A 15,331-nucleotide genomic window follows, 5' to 3' on the forward strand; every position below is an offset into this window, starting at 1 on the left:
TTTGCTTACATTTAGTCATTTCGCTTCCTGTATTTACTCATATTTAATGGTGTACGTTCCGAGCACGCGATACGAGGACGCGTACCGGCGGATCCAGGAGAGCTCCCTGGGCGGCGGGTGCACGGTCCTTCTGTTTGTGTCCATGGACGCCGACGCTCTCTGTGCTGCGCGTATCCTCATATCGCTGCTGAAGACCGACACGATCGCACACAAAGTCGTCCCGGTGTCAAACTACTCAGACATCACCCACGCCAACCAGACGCTGATTGAGTCCAGCATGCAGATAAAATCAGTCGTCTTTGTCAACTGCGGCGGCATGGTGGATATCCAGGACTACGTGACGCTACGCGACGACCTGGCAGTAGTGGTTATAGATAGCCATCGGCCATTCAACCTGTATAACATGTACTGGAACGACCAGGTGCTGTGTCTGGACGACGGCGACATCGACAAGAACTCTGAGCTGCGCGATGCATTTGAGGAGATTGAGTTTGGGGACAACCCTGACGAAGACGCAGCAGACAGCGATGGCAGCCGGAAGCGCGGGTCCGATGCGCTCTCGGACGACGAAGACGACTATGATGATCTTGGCCGCAAGCGCAACAAGACCGGCATGGACCCTGACGAGTTCATTCGCGTGCAGAAGGAAAAGGCCGAGATGCGCGATAAGCGCCGACACTACCAGGCAGTAATTCAGGCGTACTATGCGCAGGGCTCGTACTATGGCGAGTCGTGTGCCGTCAGCGTATTCCGCCTGGCCGAGCAGCTGGGCCGCCCGGTAACGCTGGACTTGGCGTGGTGGGCAATTGTAGGAACCACCAGCCAGTTCCTGCTGCAGCAAATCGACGCTGAGGGGTATGCTCTAGTTGTCAAAAAGATGAACGAGACTGTCCGCCGGATCTCGACCACCGCGCCAGCCGAGGACACTGCCCAGAGCTCGGAGCAATTGCGCTCAGAAGCATCCATGCTCGATTCACAGCTCGACAATGCATTCAACCCGCACCTCGAGAGCGTGCCTGAGGAGGACGACCTTGCATACCAGATGGCGCTTGCCGGCGCCGACAATGCTGCGCAGCTTGGCAAGCTCACGAGCTCCACGCACATAGCCCAGCGCAAAGCCATCAGCGAGTCAAAGGAGCTGCGGTTTGTTTTGCTCCGGCACTGGTCGCTTGACAGCGCCATGCGGTTCAGCCCATACGTCGCCACCAGGCTCGGGACGTGGTCCAGCAGGGGACGGTCGCGGTTCGATCTTTTGCTGGCCCGCCTGGGACTGTCCAAGGCCGAGGCACGCGAGCCATATGTGCATTTAGACCCCGAGCTCAAAAAGCAGCTGTACCGGAGGATTGGCCAAGTGGGTGCAGACTACGACATGGCAGATGCGACATACTCTGGGTTCGTGCGCGACTACGGATGGCGCAAGGCGCCGGTGTCTGCAGCGGACATGGTGCTGGCAGTGCTTGCCTTGCTGCAATGTGGGCCGAGCGAGCTGACCGAGGAAGCATCGACTACCGAGGGCTTCTATGCAGCCTACGACTCGCTCTCGCAGTTCCCGCTGCTGAAGCGCGGCATCGAGCACGCGCAGTCACTGCAGCGGCTGATCATCTCCCAAGGCGTGTCAATGCTGGAGCGGCGGTCGGTGAAAACACTGCGGACGTTTCGCCTTGCGGTTCTGAGCGACAGCGACCCAGTGTTCTCGCACCCGTTCGCGCTGCGCCAGCTGGCATTGTTTCTGATGCAGACTTTGCGCGAGCGCAGCAAAACTGCACACGCACGCCTGCCGTTTGTCATTGCCGCGCCAGTGCCAAAGACAAGCGAAGACGCCGATCGGCTGCTGGTGCTGGGGATTACGCCGCTTGACTATTCTACCGGCAAGGAGAGAGGCAGCTTGTATTCGGGCGACTCAAGGAACCACTTTGGGATGGTGTTTGAGGAGATTGCTGCCGAGGTCAAGGCCGAGGTCAGGATGGGGTTCTTTGACTCGAGCGCCTTGGAGATTCGGCGAGGCGACATGTCCGCGTTTGCTGAGCGGCTGAGGAGGCATTTATGAGAGGAGGATTAGAACGCATAGTGGGGGCTTGACGCAACGGACATTTCTCTGTGTAACCAATTCCATTTCATTCCAAAAAAGATGACTAATGTGGTAGCTGCAAATACATTACATGCCGCTATATCAAGAGAGACATGTGTGCAGCCTGCTACAAGCACCACACGACAAAACCTGTAATATCTAGTGATCTCGCATGTGGTTTGGGCGAAAAAATGCAGTGGATAAAACCGGCGTGTTTCCTATGCTATTAAGCCAAAATATAGGCAAAACGGCCGTGATCAGCATCAAATAATTATATCCCGGGAATCCTCCGTGGCCGAGTCGACAAGTGCTCATAAAGCTGCAGCCCGAGAAGTGTGAACAGCTCCTCTCTTGAGTCCCGCTTACATTCGCATTAAACCTTCACTCCTTTTTTTTTTCCTCTCCCAACTTGCACCACCTTTTCTCCCTTTCTTTTTTTCTTTTCCTTCTGCACAATGAACTTTCGGCTTCGGTAAGTTTAGGACGGGCGGAGGCATTGGGCGTGTATGCATTGCACGGGGTGGAAGAAACACTAAGCTGAATTGGACTTTTCTTACGCTAATAGCGACAATACAGTGACCACGGGGTCAGCAGCCTCGTCAGCAGCAGTTCCGGCTCAGCAGCAGCAGCCAGGACCTCTGCCTTCACCGCTTGAGACGCAGAAGCCGGCGCCGACGCATAAGCAGCTAAGCAGCCGACCTTTGCCGACGCTCTCAACACAGACAGTTACGACGACGACAGTTACAACAACAACAGTTACGACATACCCGCCGTTGAAGATCCCTCGGGTGGATAAGCAGAAGGAGGTGAATGCCAGGATGTACCCGCTGGCGCGGGCGAAGGCACCGGCGGCGCTGGAGCAGTTTGCGCTGGAGTCAATGGGGCAGCAGTTGTACTTTGAGTACAAGGATTTGGCGGACGCTCAGAATGAGGTACAGTGAATAGTGTGTTTATTGTTTTGTAACTGCACTCCCCTCTCTCCCCCAAGAAGGCGAGTTTTTTCCCATGGCCAGTGCCATGAATACTGGGCATCAAACCTTTGACCGGCCGCTGCTTGTTGTGAAGCTTTATGGATATTCAGCTCAGCGCCATTTGCAAAAAACCCTAAAAACGGATGCACTTTGGGGGGGGAATGCGAATCCGCTTGTGCGTGTTCATAGAACGTACTTTTTTTTATGTTTTTGTTGTTGCCCCTCTGTCTCTTTTATTTCAGAGCTGGGAAGCGAAAATAGGTGATTATCTGGCCTAAAACGCAGCCTTGTGGATACTTTTATTTATAGGATGTTTTGGCGTCAATCTCGACAAACAGGTCGGCAGTGACGACGACACAGCTGACTGGGGGTGGTGGCGCCACATCCCATCCAGAGATGACCACAACAACAACCAGCAACATTGGCGAATACCCACGTGCAATGACCCCGCTGTACACACAGGAAGATGCCACCGGCCCCTCTGGCTGGAACAGCAGCAGCAGCCATCGGAATGGCGGCGAGTTCAGCACATTCCGGCACCGAGAGGCCACAGGCAGCAACACGTACCGGCACCGGCGGAGCAGCAGCCCACCGTCGCCAGGAGACCACCACAGTCCGACTGCTGCATCAGCGGAGCTTGCGGTCACCCTCACCTTTGAAGCAGCGCGATCAACACCACCACCACCATCACCGACAAAGTGCGGCGGGATCATCGCCAGCACAGGTGCTGAGCCTCGGCCCAACCAGCGAGCTGATAGAGGATGCTGGCGTAATAGTTTCAGACGACATGGGCGAGGCCATGATGACAGACCGGCACAGCGAGAACGGCGATGAGATGATGGCGATGGACGACTCGTCAGGCGTCCTGCCGCTGCCGTCGCCGCTGCTGTCGCCACGCGCGCACCCGGAATCCATGGACACTGACGAGGAAAGCGACGGAGAGAGGCTGCAGGCGGACATGGACATGTCGCCGCCCGAGACGGCGACGGAGGGGCGGTTCCTGCAGCACGAGTTCGAGATGGGGCCAGGCACGTCATCGACGAAGGAGTCGCGGGTGGTGACGCAGGAACGCATGTCGCAGGAGATGGCAGCGCTGTACTCGATGCCGTCGATTCTGACGACGTATGACCAGCTGCCAGCAAACATGCAGTCGTTTCTGCTGTACCAGCTGCTGCGACGGACGCCGCGGCCGATCCTGCAGTTTGCCACGCAGACGATGTTGCCGGTGCTGCAGCGGGACTTTGTCTCGGAGCTGCCGGTGGAGGTGTCGCACCACATCCTGAAGTTCATGGACACGCGGTCGCTGTGTCGCGCGTCGTGTGTGTCGCGGCGGTGGCAGGACGTGGTCAACGGTGACGCGAAGGTGTGGCGGGCGCGGCTCAGCGACGCGCGGTATGTGCCGGACCACGAGCGCACACACCCGCTGGGCCACGCGTACTTTGGGCTGGGCAACGGCCCGGCTCGCCCGGTGACGGCTCCGCGGCCGACCCGCCAGGAGCTGGACACAGGGTCCTTCCCCCCGCGCAAATGCAATGTCGACGAGCTGACGGCGCATGTGATGGAGCAGGCGGGCGAGTCGCGGCGCACGGGCCGGTGCCGGTGCCGACGAACGCTTTCAAGGAGGAGTTTGCACGTGATTATGTGCTGGACCGCAACTGGCATGAGGGCAAATGTCGACACATCAGCTTTGTGAGCGAGGGCGGCAGCGTGGTCACGTGCGTGCAGCTGACAGACGACTACATCATTGCAGGCTTCGACACCAAGAACATTTACGTGTACGACATCACCACGGGTGCGACGGTGCGGCAGCTGGTGGGCCATGAGGGTGGCGTGTGGGCGCTGGCGGTGGTGGGCAACACAGTGATCAGCGGTAGCACCGACCGCACCGTGCGTATCTGGGATCTGGAGACCGGTCGCTGCACGCACGTGTTTGCGGGCCACTCGAGCACCGTGCGGTGCCTGCAGGTGCTGCTGCCGACCGACACGCGTACGCCGCTGGAGCGCGCACGCAACGAGCCAGTGCGGTACGAGCCGAGCGAGCCGCTGATTGTCACGGGCTCGCGCGACACCACGCTGCGCGTCTGGAAGCTGCCCAGCCCGACCAAAGACACGCCGTATGTTCCACGAACCGGCGTTGCAGCCAAGCCCGCAGCAGCAACTGGCGGTTCTACTACGACAGGTGCTGCGTCTGTGGAGGCGGGCGCGGCTATGGCGGTTGATGTTGGCCCGGATGCTCCCCCGCCTGGTGCCACCTCACCTGCGGCCATCCTGGCGCAGGCGCGTACGCAGGCCACCGGCCGGGTTGCTGCTGCTGTTGCTGCCACTGTTGCTGCTGCTGCCGCCAACACCACTAACACTGCTGCTGCCAACACTACTAATACTGCTGCTGCCACCACCGCTGCCGCTGCCTCTGTGCGAACCCCTACTGGGTCGCTGCGGGTCTCGGGCCCTATGGCTCCAAGCGTATTTGGCCGCCACATGCAGGCAGTAGCACGCAATGCCGACGGGACATCACGACCATTCAGCCTTCCGCAAGCAGCAACCACCGGTGACACGCCCGCGCGGCGGATCGCTGCCCTGCCGCAGGCGGAAATGCCGCCGCCGCCACGGACGAACCCGTATTTCATGCGAGTGCTGGAGGGCCATACCGACAGCGTACGGGCGGTGGCCGGGTTCGGCAATCTGGTTGTGAGCGGATCATACGATTTTGCCATCCGCGTGTGGAATGTGGTGACGGGCCAGTGCCTGCACGTGCTGGAGGGCCACACTGCCAAGGTCTACACGCTGGCGCTGGACACTAATCTGCATCTGGTGATCTCGGGCAGCCTGGACGGCACCATCCGCGTGTGGGACTGGGACACAGGCGCCTGCGTGCGCATTTTGCGCGGCCACCTGACGCTGGTGGGCCTTTTGGCGCTGGACCACAACACGCTGGTGTCTGCGGGCGCCGACGCGACCCTGCGTGTATGGGATCACCCGATGCAGCAGCCAATGCCGACGTGCCCGACGCAGCGGCCGTTCAGCAACATCGACGGGGACGTATTGCTTGGCGGGCCGCGCGAGACCGTGCGGCCGTCAGCAGCAGCAGTGCGGGCAGTAAGCGCGGCGCAGCAACAGCAACAGCTGCAGCAACTGCACCTTTTGCAACACCTGCAGATCCAGCAGCGGGCCAACGACCAGGTGCACCAGCAGCAGATTGCCAATATGGCTGGCGAGGACCTGGTCCGGACCGAGCGGTTTGTGCTGAGACACCATACCAATGCCATTACGTGCTTCCAGCACGACGGCACCAAGATTGTCAGCGGCGCCGACGGTACCGTCAAACTGTGGGATGTGCGCACCGGCGCCTTTGTCCGTGACCTGCTCAGCGGCCTGTCGGGTGTCTGGCAGGTGAGGTTTGACCGCAGGCGCTGTGTCGCCGCTGTCCACCGCAACGACGTGTCGTTCTTTGAGGTCATGGATTTCGGTGCTGAGCCAGAGTGCTAAAGCTCCCTTTATATACTAGCCTACACTATACATTATCAAGCAACATGCAGATATTTATTGTTTAGTGGAGAGCTCTAGACCCCCTGAAAGTGTCCGAGTGGATCAGGTGCCTCAGTGTGCTTGTGGAGAATGTGTACGCCGCGCTTCTGGCTTGTGGAGAATCGCCCGCCGCATTTTATGCACTTTTGACATCCTTCTCATGGAACGGCAATTGGCATGGTATATTTTTGGAATTGGCATTCTGTCTAATATTTATTAGGCGATGTCGGTAAAGAAGAAAAATGTGGTTTTGTATATGATGTGCTTCACTACTTTGCCTTGCTACTTTTATTGTTCAGGAAACAGGCAGCGGGTGTGTTTGGTGTGAAGAGTTTGTATATATGACTTCATGCTAAAGGTATATTTCTTTCATGACTTGAATTCAATAAACCTACTTGTGTTTGCGTATATGTGACTAGAAGAATGCATCATAGTCACAATATCTGAATAAATGTTCTGTATATATATTGGTGGTGCATTCAAGCATTTTTGTATATTTTTGACAAGGGTATAGTGTTACTTTTATTTGTTCATTACTCAACTACGTAAAGTTTGTGCCAACCCTAGTACATCGCATGTGTTACCTTAGATGATGAGTGGCTATCGGGTATATGGAGAAATAGTTTTTCAAAAATATGACTGCGGGGAACTCCGGACCCTGAATGTCAACATGTTCTTGATCTTGGGACCCATTTAAATGCGGCAATTATTTGTGAATTGCCACTAGTAAATGAATGCATCTAATTTAACATCCACTTTGTTCTTTGACATAAACTAGCATCAGTAGTTGTTGCTCAAGCTGGAATAAATACATCATTGCGCACTCAGCGAGTTGCTGTATATCACCTAATTATCTCTGAAGATACGCTTTCTTTGTCGACACACTCCTGCCTGCGCGATTCTTCATCTGGGAAACCCAGCCATGTGCCTGACGAATGATGCGCCGTTATGTGCTGAGCGATCTCAACTCCATTCTCACATGTAAAGTCGCAATGCGGGCATTCACAATTATTCTTATGAAGATATTGCACAACTGTGCTTCTATTCACCAGAGCGGTGTTGAAGTATGATGATCATGTAGTTAGGCACATGCTGGGGCTCTGACTCAAAACAAGCTTCCTATGCTCGCATAGAATATGTTTGAGTACTCGTGGACTGGGAGTGTATTAGCAATAGCCACATGCAGACAAATAAAACACAATATCAAGACTAGTACTACATTTGCAAAGTCACATCCTCCAATGTCTCTTCCAAGTCGGACTCCCACTGCAGCCACTCCTCCTTAGCAACCTCCCCTCCACAGCTGCTACTACTGCCCAGCGGCATCTTCTCGATTGATATGTCCCTGGCTGGTGATGGCAACACAGTGGATAGCTCCTGCGCCTGCCTCATCAGCGACGGGAACAACGAAGGGTCATCGGGCAGCTTCAGGGTCAATGCCGACATATGGTAGAAATGCAACAACCTGATCAGCTCGACATGCCTGTGCATCTCAATATGCGGATCCAGCGAGTAATCTGCCAGCCAAAACGTATCCGCCAACGCCACAGGCGCATACATGTAAACAGCAGCGATGTTGTTCAAGTACGCCTGCTTTTGCTTTTTCGATATCACCTGCATGACGTCGCGGTACAGCTCGGCGCCGACCTGGCGGACAGGCAGCGACGGGAATTTGAGCAGGCGGTTGTAGAAATGCAGCGCTTTGTTCTTGTACAGGAGTCCACGGCGCAGGCCGTTGCGGTAGGTGGTCAGCCGCAGGAAGCGCATGCACAAATGGATTCCCTGAAGAGCCGGCGTCCACACAGTAGTTTCGGTGTCCGAATCGTCGCCGAAACTCGAACCAAACCCCGCTGCTCCCTTCTCCAGAGACCTCCTCGTACTCCTTGTCGTTGCCGCCTCAGCATCATCCATGCTGTCAACAGTGCTCGGTGGTCCCGAGTCTCTGCCTAGCTCCATCATCATAGCGTCGATGTCTGGCTCGTCCACCATCGCTTGCTCGCTCATAGCAGCCTCATACGCCTCTGAGAACGTGTGCTGGATGACTGATAGAGGAAGGTCGACGCAGATGTCGAGGTTGGCTGTCCCAATCCACCAGAACAGCGCCGGAATCAAGTTGCAGTTCATCAAGAGCTGCGACAGGTAGTCTGCCTGCAAAGCGTGATTGGCACGGAAGCTTGTGCTGATGTTCAACATGAGCGAGCCGACAGCCTGCCACTGTGCGTACTGCGCAATCAATCGGGCAGCTAGCTCCACCGGCACATCTCTCGATGACGGCTGCTCAGCTGCATCGGGCTTCTTCTTGTCTGTGTCGGAAGGCACCTTGCGCTCGTTAGCGACTGGATTCCCGCTGTCGCTGCTGTTGGACTCTGATGCGCTCTTCTCATCCGCCTTCCCATGAGCTTCTTTAGTAATATCGCTACGCGGGTACTTCACAATGCCAAAGCAGGTGTGCTCGGATACCTGCGGCGGTCCGACATTGATCAGAAACTGGCGGGTCGGCAGCTCCTTCTCGGTTGGCGCCCAGTTGGCAATGGTGGTGATAATGGCGCGACAAAAGTGGCCTAGCAATGGGAACAGAGTCTTGTATAATACGTCGTATGCATCCTGTGCCTCGGGTGGCTCTGTGTGTGCAGGCCATTTGACTTCAGACTGACGTCCATCCAGCTGCTGCTCGAGAGCAGGAAGGTCCTCAGTCTCAATAATACCACGGAACTCAAATACGTCCATTTTACGTGAGCTGCCGTCGCCCGGGTCTGAGGGCAGCCGGTTGTCAGATCGTGACGAGCTACGGCGGTGACGGGCAGCAGGGTCACCAGACTTGTAGTTGATGGTGACATCGTTGGTCGTGCCCTTCCTTGTGGCAGTGTTCAGCGTCAGGCCTAGCGGCATTCCACGCTCATGTATCAGCCGTCTCCACCACTCTGCGTACTCGCGCTCAGTGCGATCCATGCGCGCACTCTCAACATACGTGCGTATGGCGTCCCTAGCGGCTCTCGGTGGCTCTGCAAACCACGGCTTGCGGTCTATAAAGAAATTCGGTGGCATATCCTGCTGGTGCTGCTGGCGCTCCGGCATATCGCCCACAGGTTGGTCCAGAAGGTTGTTCAGCTGTTGGGCGACTGGCAGCGGCTGCTGTGGCATTGGTGGTACGTGCGTCTTTTTGCGCATCGGGCCGAACCTGCCCAATTGCGCGGTCCGTGTACCGTGGCCATCAAAGGGATGGACAAATAGGCGCAGGCTGTCAACTGTCTCTTGGACTTCTCCTTTCAGCAAGGGGTACTTTTCGACAGACTCGGCAATCTGCCGCAGGGCGTCGCGCGCCAGTCCTGTTTTCTGCAGCCCACGCACTGTCTCTTCGTCATCGCTCTCGTCTTCGCCCTGCGCGCTGTCATGGATGCTGCTGCTGCTGCTGCTGCGACGGCGAGTACTGCGTCGCGGCTTTCCAGCAATTCGCCTTTTGGCATCGTGCTCGTCGCCGACAAGGAGCCGCCACGTGACCTCCAACAGCATCAGCGCCTTATGCCCAACCCTGACTCTCTGCATTTCGCTGCCGCGCTTACCTGCCCACGCGTGTTTGCAAAACAGCTGCATTGCCAAGCCGACTCTCTGCGACTCCCTGGTACTCGGTGCCCCGCGGCCATTGTCGGCAATGCTCCAGCTGGAGAATATGAACAGAATCTCGACGGCCAGCTCGGTGTCGTTGGTGGTTATATTGCTGTTGCTGGACAGATGGCCGTGGATCATCCGCCACAGGCCGTTTGGCATCTTTGACGCCCAGAACCTGTGGCTTAGGTCGCTACTTGTTATCTCCATCTGCACATCGTGTTCGGCTGCTAGCTGGACAGCGATGCTATCCGCTAGTATGGCCTCCAGGGACTCCTGCTCCCACTTGACCTTGGTCAGCTCACTACGGATGCTTTCGGCACATGCGTGAACGTCCTTTTTGGCCTGACTTGCCAGGTGGTGAACGTAGCGCACGCCATACGAGTCCTCGGCTGCAGCAGAGGGCATCTGTCCGTTGCGGGCACGTTGGCACGGCGGCAGGAAATCCGCAGCGAAAAAATTGTCGAGCAAATGCTGGGTGGGCTTAGCACCTGCTTCAATTGGGACTAGGTGGTCGTGCTTCTGTTCGCGCGACGATGGGAACAGTCGTGCTAATGTCTTCGTTGTGTCTATACTAATTGGCGCAATTTCGACGTTCATCGTGAAGGAATAACAGCAAAAAAGGGGCCCGAAAAAGATATGCGGAAACAAAGAGTGACAAGTGCCCTCATTGCTCCTAGTGAGGATAAAATGGGTAAAGCGCCTTTTTCGCTCATGACCACATGTTATTTACCCTTGGGCAAGTTCCAGCGATGCTCTGGGAAGAGAGTGCGTCAAGACTGAATGGGACAGACTGGCCGCCCTCCCTCCCTCCGATTTCTTTCTCGGCCTCGAAGCAAGATATAGAGAGGGGACCAACTGAAACGAGCACTGGTCCCTGTCTTGGAGCAGATCTCAAACCTAAAGTTATTATGTCTTTTCAATGGCATATCACTTCATTTCCATTCCTTATGTCTTTTGAAGCTTGTATTCTATGAAATAACATACCTAGCAAGACCCACTCGAATCTCGACACATAAATTTATTTAATAGATGACTTCTGCCATATCCATCCAAAAACCGTTCTTCAAGATTCGCTCCATAACTGGCGACTGAACACTGATGTTGACAAGAACATCTGTGCTCGGCGGGGGCGATTGAAGAATTACAAATGTCCCTGGACCGAAGTCTGGGTGTATTGTAACCATCGTCTGCACCCCGTTACCAAAATCCGTCCGATACATATTGCGACTGACCATATTTGTTGTGACTGACACAAGCTTGTACCCCATGGATGCAGCAATGATATCAGCAGTATATACGTCGTCTGACTCTGTCATTTCGATGAGCTGTCCAATATACGGCGGAGTTAGACTAGATACTAGTGACCGAACCTGGGCTGCAACTGCAGCAATAGACTCCATGGTGATTGGCGAATGAGCCTGGTCCATCGGGGTGACAACATATTCACCGCTAATCGGGTTGCCTATAAAGTTCAGCTCGGCCATCCCAAGCCGACCACGAAGGTCGCAAGCGACCACCATGCAATGTTCGCCTGAAATGGCGTTTGCTCGGCCTGTCAACTTTGCAATCCACCCTCGATTACCCTTTGCCACGTCTGCTGCTGCCTGCTCGTGAACCTTGTTGAAGGCTGCAGAGAGAACATCGTTGGTGGATAGCCGTGACTCGGGCGGCAGACACTCGAGCACCTTGTTATGGAACTCGTCGAGCTTTGCACGCGGAATCCGGAATAGATGCCCGCGAGTCGGGGCCTTGCGTGCCAGGTGATTCAGCAGCTTCCCCCGCTTGTTGGGCGATAGCCACATTATGAAATCTCCTAATCGGGATTTCTTCGAAAGCACTGCGCGGGCCGTCTCGCCGAGTGGAGAGCGCTCGGTAGGCAGGTGCTCCATGAGAGTATCGACACCAAAGCAGAAGCTTGCATCCGCCACTTTCTCGCCAGATACGAGCGCACGCGTCTCTTCTGCCCAACGGTTGAGGAAAAGGACAGCACTGGTACCGTCCGCGACACCATGGTTGAAGCTTGCTGCAATGACTATTCCGCTGTTGTCCTTCAGGCGCACGATATGGATACTCACGAGCTTTATCTTTCTTGTCTCCTTGTCAGGGCATGGAATATGACCGACAGAGAATATATCGCCGGGCAAAGTCGTAGGGTTGAACTTGGCCGATTGGATTTCCCGGAAATGTTTATCAGACTGCGACTCGCGGTACTCGGGCAGGTTGAGGCTGTTTCGGTCGACAACCACATTCAGCCCTCCCTTTCTTGACTGTTTGTAATACCCGGCAAACCAGGGGAATTGGGCGAGTGTCCGGTAGAATGCCTCCTGGAGTTTGTCACTAGGCATGAAGTCCTTGGCAGCAGTGGAATTGGCATAGAAATATATGGGTCGTATGTTCATAGTAGAATACGACAACTCGACCTTTCTACATCTGTATGTCGTCGACACTACGCTAGTAATAAAGTGATCCATTTGAGAGTGAGGTGTGAAAGCTGAAATTATTGAATACAAAGGTGACAATCCTAGAGTTCCTCGTCAATAATTTATACGGGAGGCGAGATTGTGCGGTAAACGAGGATGTGCTTACAGATGGGAGCTACCATTGAATAAGTGTCGATGGGTTTGTATATTTTCATTTATATTGCCATTATTTAATATCTAGTGGCTGTGCTGCTGTTGTTGTTTGCATGTTTTAGGTGTTAGGTAATTGTATGCGTGATGTAATATCTTGGCCAGGCATTGTGTACGGGTTGGAGTGGCTGCAGATTACAAATATATTAATTGCCGCGAGTGCGTTTACATAATTTCAACATTCCTTTTTAGCCATTCAGGTTTCAAAGGCTGGAGCTGCGAGAAACAGCATTTTGCAACCTGGTTTGGGAATTGCAAGGGACTGGCAGGCAGCCCACCGATACCTAATACTCATGTTCAGACAGTGTGTTCTGACTGGCAGGCCACTAGGATTAGATTCTTATTTCAAGTATATCCTTTGAACACGGTATATATTAGTAGACATGTTCAGCTAAACCCATCCAGAATCTGCTTTTCAAAACGTTTTCCATCTCTCGTGGCGCAAGATAGACAGTGACGAGGATGCCAGTACTAGGCGGAGGGGAGTAGAGAAATATAGACGGCCCCGGGCCAAGCTGAGGATGCACAGTTGAGAACGCCTGAAAACCGCTGCCGAAATCTGCATCATACATACTCGCATGCACCAAATTGCTTGGGGCAGTCATATGCCTGTGCACATTGCCAATGGCCATGAAATTCATGGTATACATATCATCCGACTCCAGCATATCAATGCACTGACCGATGTATGGCAGTGTTAGTTCAGATATTATCGCCATGCAATAGTCGCCTGCGGTGGTATTCGCTCTGCCTGTCAGCTTTGCCAGCCACCCCTGACTTTCCTTTGCCATACTGATCACAGCCTGTCCGTAGACCTTGTGCACAACAGCAGAAAGGACTACATTGGTACATGGCCGTGTCCCAGGTGGCAAATACTCAAGCGCCAAAGAGCTCGTGTAAGAGGGACTATGTGGCTGGACGCTAGGCAAAAGGGTATAGAACAATCAATGGCGATTACGGCCAGATCAGGGGATTCTAGCTCACTCTGACCTAGCTTATTGGCTGAGGCACTGTGGCAGCTATCCGCAGCTGGTTATAACCACCGGTTTGCCAGTTAGCTCCGGTCTCCGTAACAAGCCTGTTTGAACCGGAGGTCCGTTCCTGGATAAAGCTGACCCTTCGTTCTGTTGTGCGCAATGGACAACCTTTATCCCCCTGCATGTTTTACTTTTGTATTTGCTGGACCTTTAGTTCTGCTACCTTTTAAATGAGTGAATTCAGCGAGTTCTTTGTGCCCTCGTCGGATAACATCAAGTTGCATGCGCGTCTGCGGACACCGAGCAACCCGCGGCGTATGCCCTCGGGTGAGGTGGGGGTATTTCTAATCTGCCATGGCCTGCTCGACACGAAACACGCAACACTGTTCCAGGGCCTGCAGCGCATGCTTCCGTATGTGTCGATTGCGTTTGATTTCCGCGGCAGCGGACACAGCACCGGAACGACCAACTACGGCAACTACCTGGAGGAGGCCGAGGACATCCGTCACATGGTCGACCACATCAATGGACAGGACGAGCAGCGTGTAATTGGGATAATCGGGCACTCGAAGGGCGGCTCGAGCATGTTTTTGTTTGCGCAAAAGTACCCAGCAATGTGTCCGCAGTTGCTGATAAACTTGTCGGCGCGGTACTGGCTGGACCAGGAGATTGCGGGCCGCTGGAAACCCCACCATCTGGAGGCACTGGAGAAGGAAGGGGTGTTTATGTGGCGCAAGTTTGGTGGGACACCGGCGGCAAAAGCCCCCATGGTAGATGACGGGTATGCAGGGCTGGCGTCGGTGGATGATGTGCCGATGCGCGAGTACTGGGTGACGGCGGACCATTTGCGTATGCGCAATGCTACAGATATGTCGGTGGTGCAGCGGCTGCCGTTCCAGCACTGCTATGTATTGAATATCATGGGCAGCAAGGACAAGGTGGTGCCGGAGCGCGACGTGTGGGAGTACGACCGGGTGATGCGGCTCGGGGCGCCGGACTCTCACCGCGTCGTGACCCAGGTAGTCGAGGGCGCGTCGCATTTCTGGAGCAAGCAATTCGAGCTCGCGGCCATTGAGGATATCATTAGCAGTTGGCTTAGCAAGGTCCTGCCATTAGCAAAGCTTTAATAAATATAGTTTCAGTACGAAGTAGTAGCCCACAGCTTGACGGCATCCCGGAACGCCTCCTGCAAGGACGCTAATTTCTGCTGGACATCCAGTATACGGGTTTCGTCTTCGGCCAGGTGGCGACGCGACATCACGAGCATGCGCTCATCATTGGCAGTCAGGTCAATGTCGCCGTGCAGATACTTTTCGCGTATCTTGGTCTGCAATTTAATCTGAGTGTGGGTTTCGGCCTGCAGGCGGGCGAGCTCCTTCAGACGCAGCTCGAGTTCGGGCCGCTGGCGCTCCAGGGAGTCGTGGGCCAGGGCAGCCAGGTATAAAAGGGCCTTTTCGCGTGCGTTGTGGGTCGAGCGGAGGCGGTCGCTGATGAGCTTGTAGAGGAGTTGGTCGGGTGTTGCGTGAGGCGGCATGAGTGGGGGAAAAATACAGG

The 15,331-nt window shown here is 55.0% G+C and overlaps 8 protein-coding genes across 8 annotated transcripts; 4 read left to right on the top strand and 4 right to left on the bottom strand.

Annotated features, from left to right (window-relative positions):
- Positions 1-4: 4 nt before the first annotated feature.
- Positions 5-2,148, top strand: DL89DRAFT_269987 (CDC45-like protein). The gene has a single exon (XM_040888515.1). It carries the CDS (start codon positions 47-49, stop codon positions 2,045-2,047), a length of 2,001 nt encoding a protein of 666 aa, XP_040740414.1. The 5' UTR covers positions 5-46; the 3' UTR covers positions 2,048-2,148.
- Positions 2,149-2,523: 375 nt separating this feature from the next.
- DL89DRAFT_260081 (uncharacterized protein) lies at positions 2,524-3,009 on the top strand (the record flags this gene model as incomplete). Its single annotated transcript, XM_040885748.1, has 2 exons — positions 2,524-2,540; positions 2,634-3,009. 2 exons carry the CDS (start codon positions 2,524-2,526, stop codon positions 3,007-3,009), a joined length of 393 nt encoding a protein of 130 aa, XP_040740415.1.
- A 1,114-nt stretch (positions 3,010-4,123) lies between these two features.
- On the top strand, positions 4,124-6,525 carry DL89DRAFT_226485 (WD40 repeat-like protein; the record flags this gene model as incomplete). The annotated part of the gene is made up of 4 exons (XM_040884814.1): positions 4,124-4,431; positions 4,548-5,172; positions 5,626-6,038; positions 6,288-6,525. 4 exons carry the CDS (start codon positions 4,124-4,126, stop codon positions 6,523-6,525), a joined length of 1,584 nt encoding a protein of 527 aa, XP_040740416.1.
- An 882-nt stretch (positions 6,526-7,407) lies between these two features.
- Positions 7,408-10,803, bottom strand: DL89DRAFT_269990 (uncharacterized protein). Its single transcript, XM_040888516.1, has one exon. The coding sequence runs from the start codon at positions 10,765-10,767 to the stop codon at positions 7,780-7,782; it is 2,988 nt and encodes a 995-aa protein (XP_040740417.1). The 5' UTR covers positions 10,768-10,803; the 3' UTR covers positions 7,408-7,779.
- A 370-nt stretch (positions 10,804-11,173) lies between these two features.
- DL89DRAFT_269991 (uncharacterized protein) lies at positions 11,174-12,660 on the bottom strand. Its single transcript, XM_040888517.1, has one exon. The coding sequence runs from the start codon at positions 12,639-12,641 to the stop codon at positions 11,193-11,195; it is 1,449 nt and encodes a 482-aa protein (XP_040740418.1). The 5' UTR covers positions 12,642-12,660; the 3' UTR covers positions 11,174-11,192.
- A 466-nt stretch (positions 12,661-13,126) lies between these two features.
- DL89DRAFT_306050 (uncharacterized protein) lies at positions 13,127-13,591 on the bottom strand (the record flags this gene model as incomplete). Its single annotated transcript, XM_040890896.1, has 1 exon — positions 13,127-13,591. The coding sequence occupies one exon, from the start codon at positions 13,589-13,591 to the stop codon at positions 13,175-13,177; it is 417 nt and encodes a 138-aa protein (XP_040740419.1). The 3' UTR covers positions 13,127-13,174.
- A 326-nt stretch (positions 13,592-13,917) lies between these two features.
- DL89DRAFT_269992 (alpha/beta-hydrolase) lies at positions 13,918-15,324 on the top strand. Its single transcript, XM_040888518.1, has one exon. It carries the CDS (start codon positions 14,008-14,010, stop codon positions 14,902-14,904), a length of 897 nt encoding a protein of 298 aa, XP_040740420.1. The 5' UTR covers positions 13,918-14,007; the 3' UTR covers positions 14,905-15,324.
- DL89DRAFT_295327 (uncharacterized protein) lies at positions 14,916-15,311 on the bottom strand (the record flags this gene model as incomplete). Its single annotated transcript, XM_040890626.1, has 1 exon — positions 14,916-15,311. One exon carries the CDS (start codon positions 15,309-15,311, stop codon positions 14,916-14,918), a length of 396 nt encoding a protein of 131 aa, XP_040740421.1.
- Positions 15,325-15,331: the final 7 nt, after the last annotated feature.

Source organism: Linderina pennispora (assembly GCF_002104995.1).
Source record: "Linderina pennispora strain ATCC 12442 chromosome Unknown DL89scaffold_15, whole genome shotgun sequence".
In the NCBI taxonomy this organism is placed as follows: Eukaryota; Fungi; Kickxellomycota; class Kickxellomycetes; order Kickxellales; family Kickxellaceae; genus Linderina; species Linderina pennispora.

Bases quoted from the DNA above. Each gene is read 5' to 3' on its own strand.
- DL89DRAFT_269992 (XM_040888518.1), top strand. From the start codon at position 14,008: ATGAGTGAATTCAGCGAGTTCTTTGTGCCCTCGTCGGATAACATCAAG.
- DL89DRAFT_269991 (XM_040888517.1), bottom strand. From the start codon at position 12,641: ATGGATCACTTTATTACTAGCGTAGTGTCGACGACATACAGATGTAGA.
- DL89DRAFT_269987 (XM_040888515.1), top strand. From the start codon at position 47: ATGGTGTACGTTCCGAGCACGCGATACGAGGACGCGTACCGGCGGATC.
- DL89DRAFT_269990 (XM_040888516.1), bottom strand. From the start codon at position 10,767: ATGAACGTCGAAATTGCGCCAATTAGTATAGACACAACGAAGACATTA.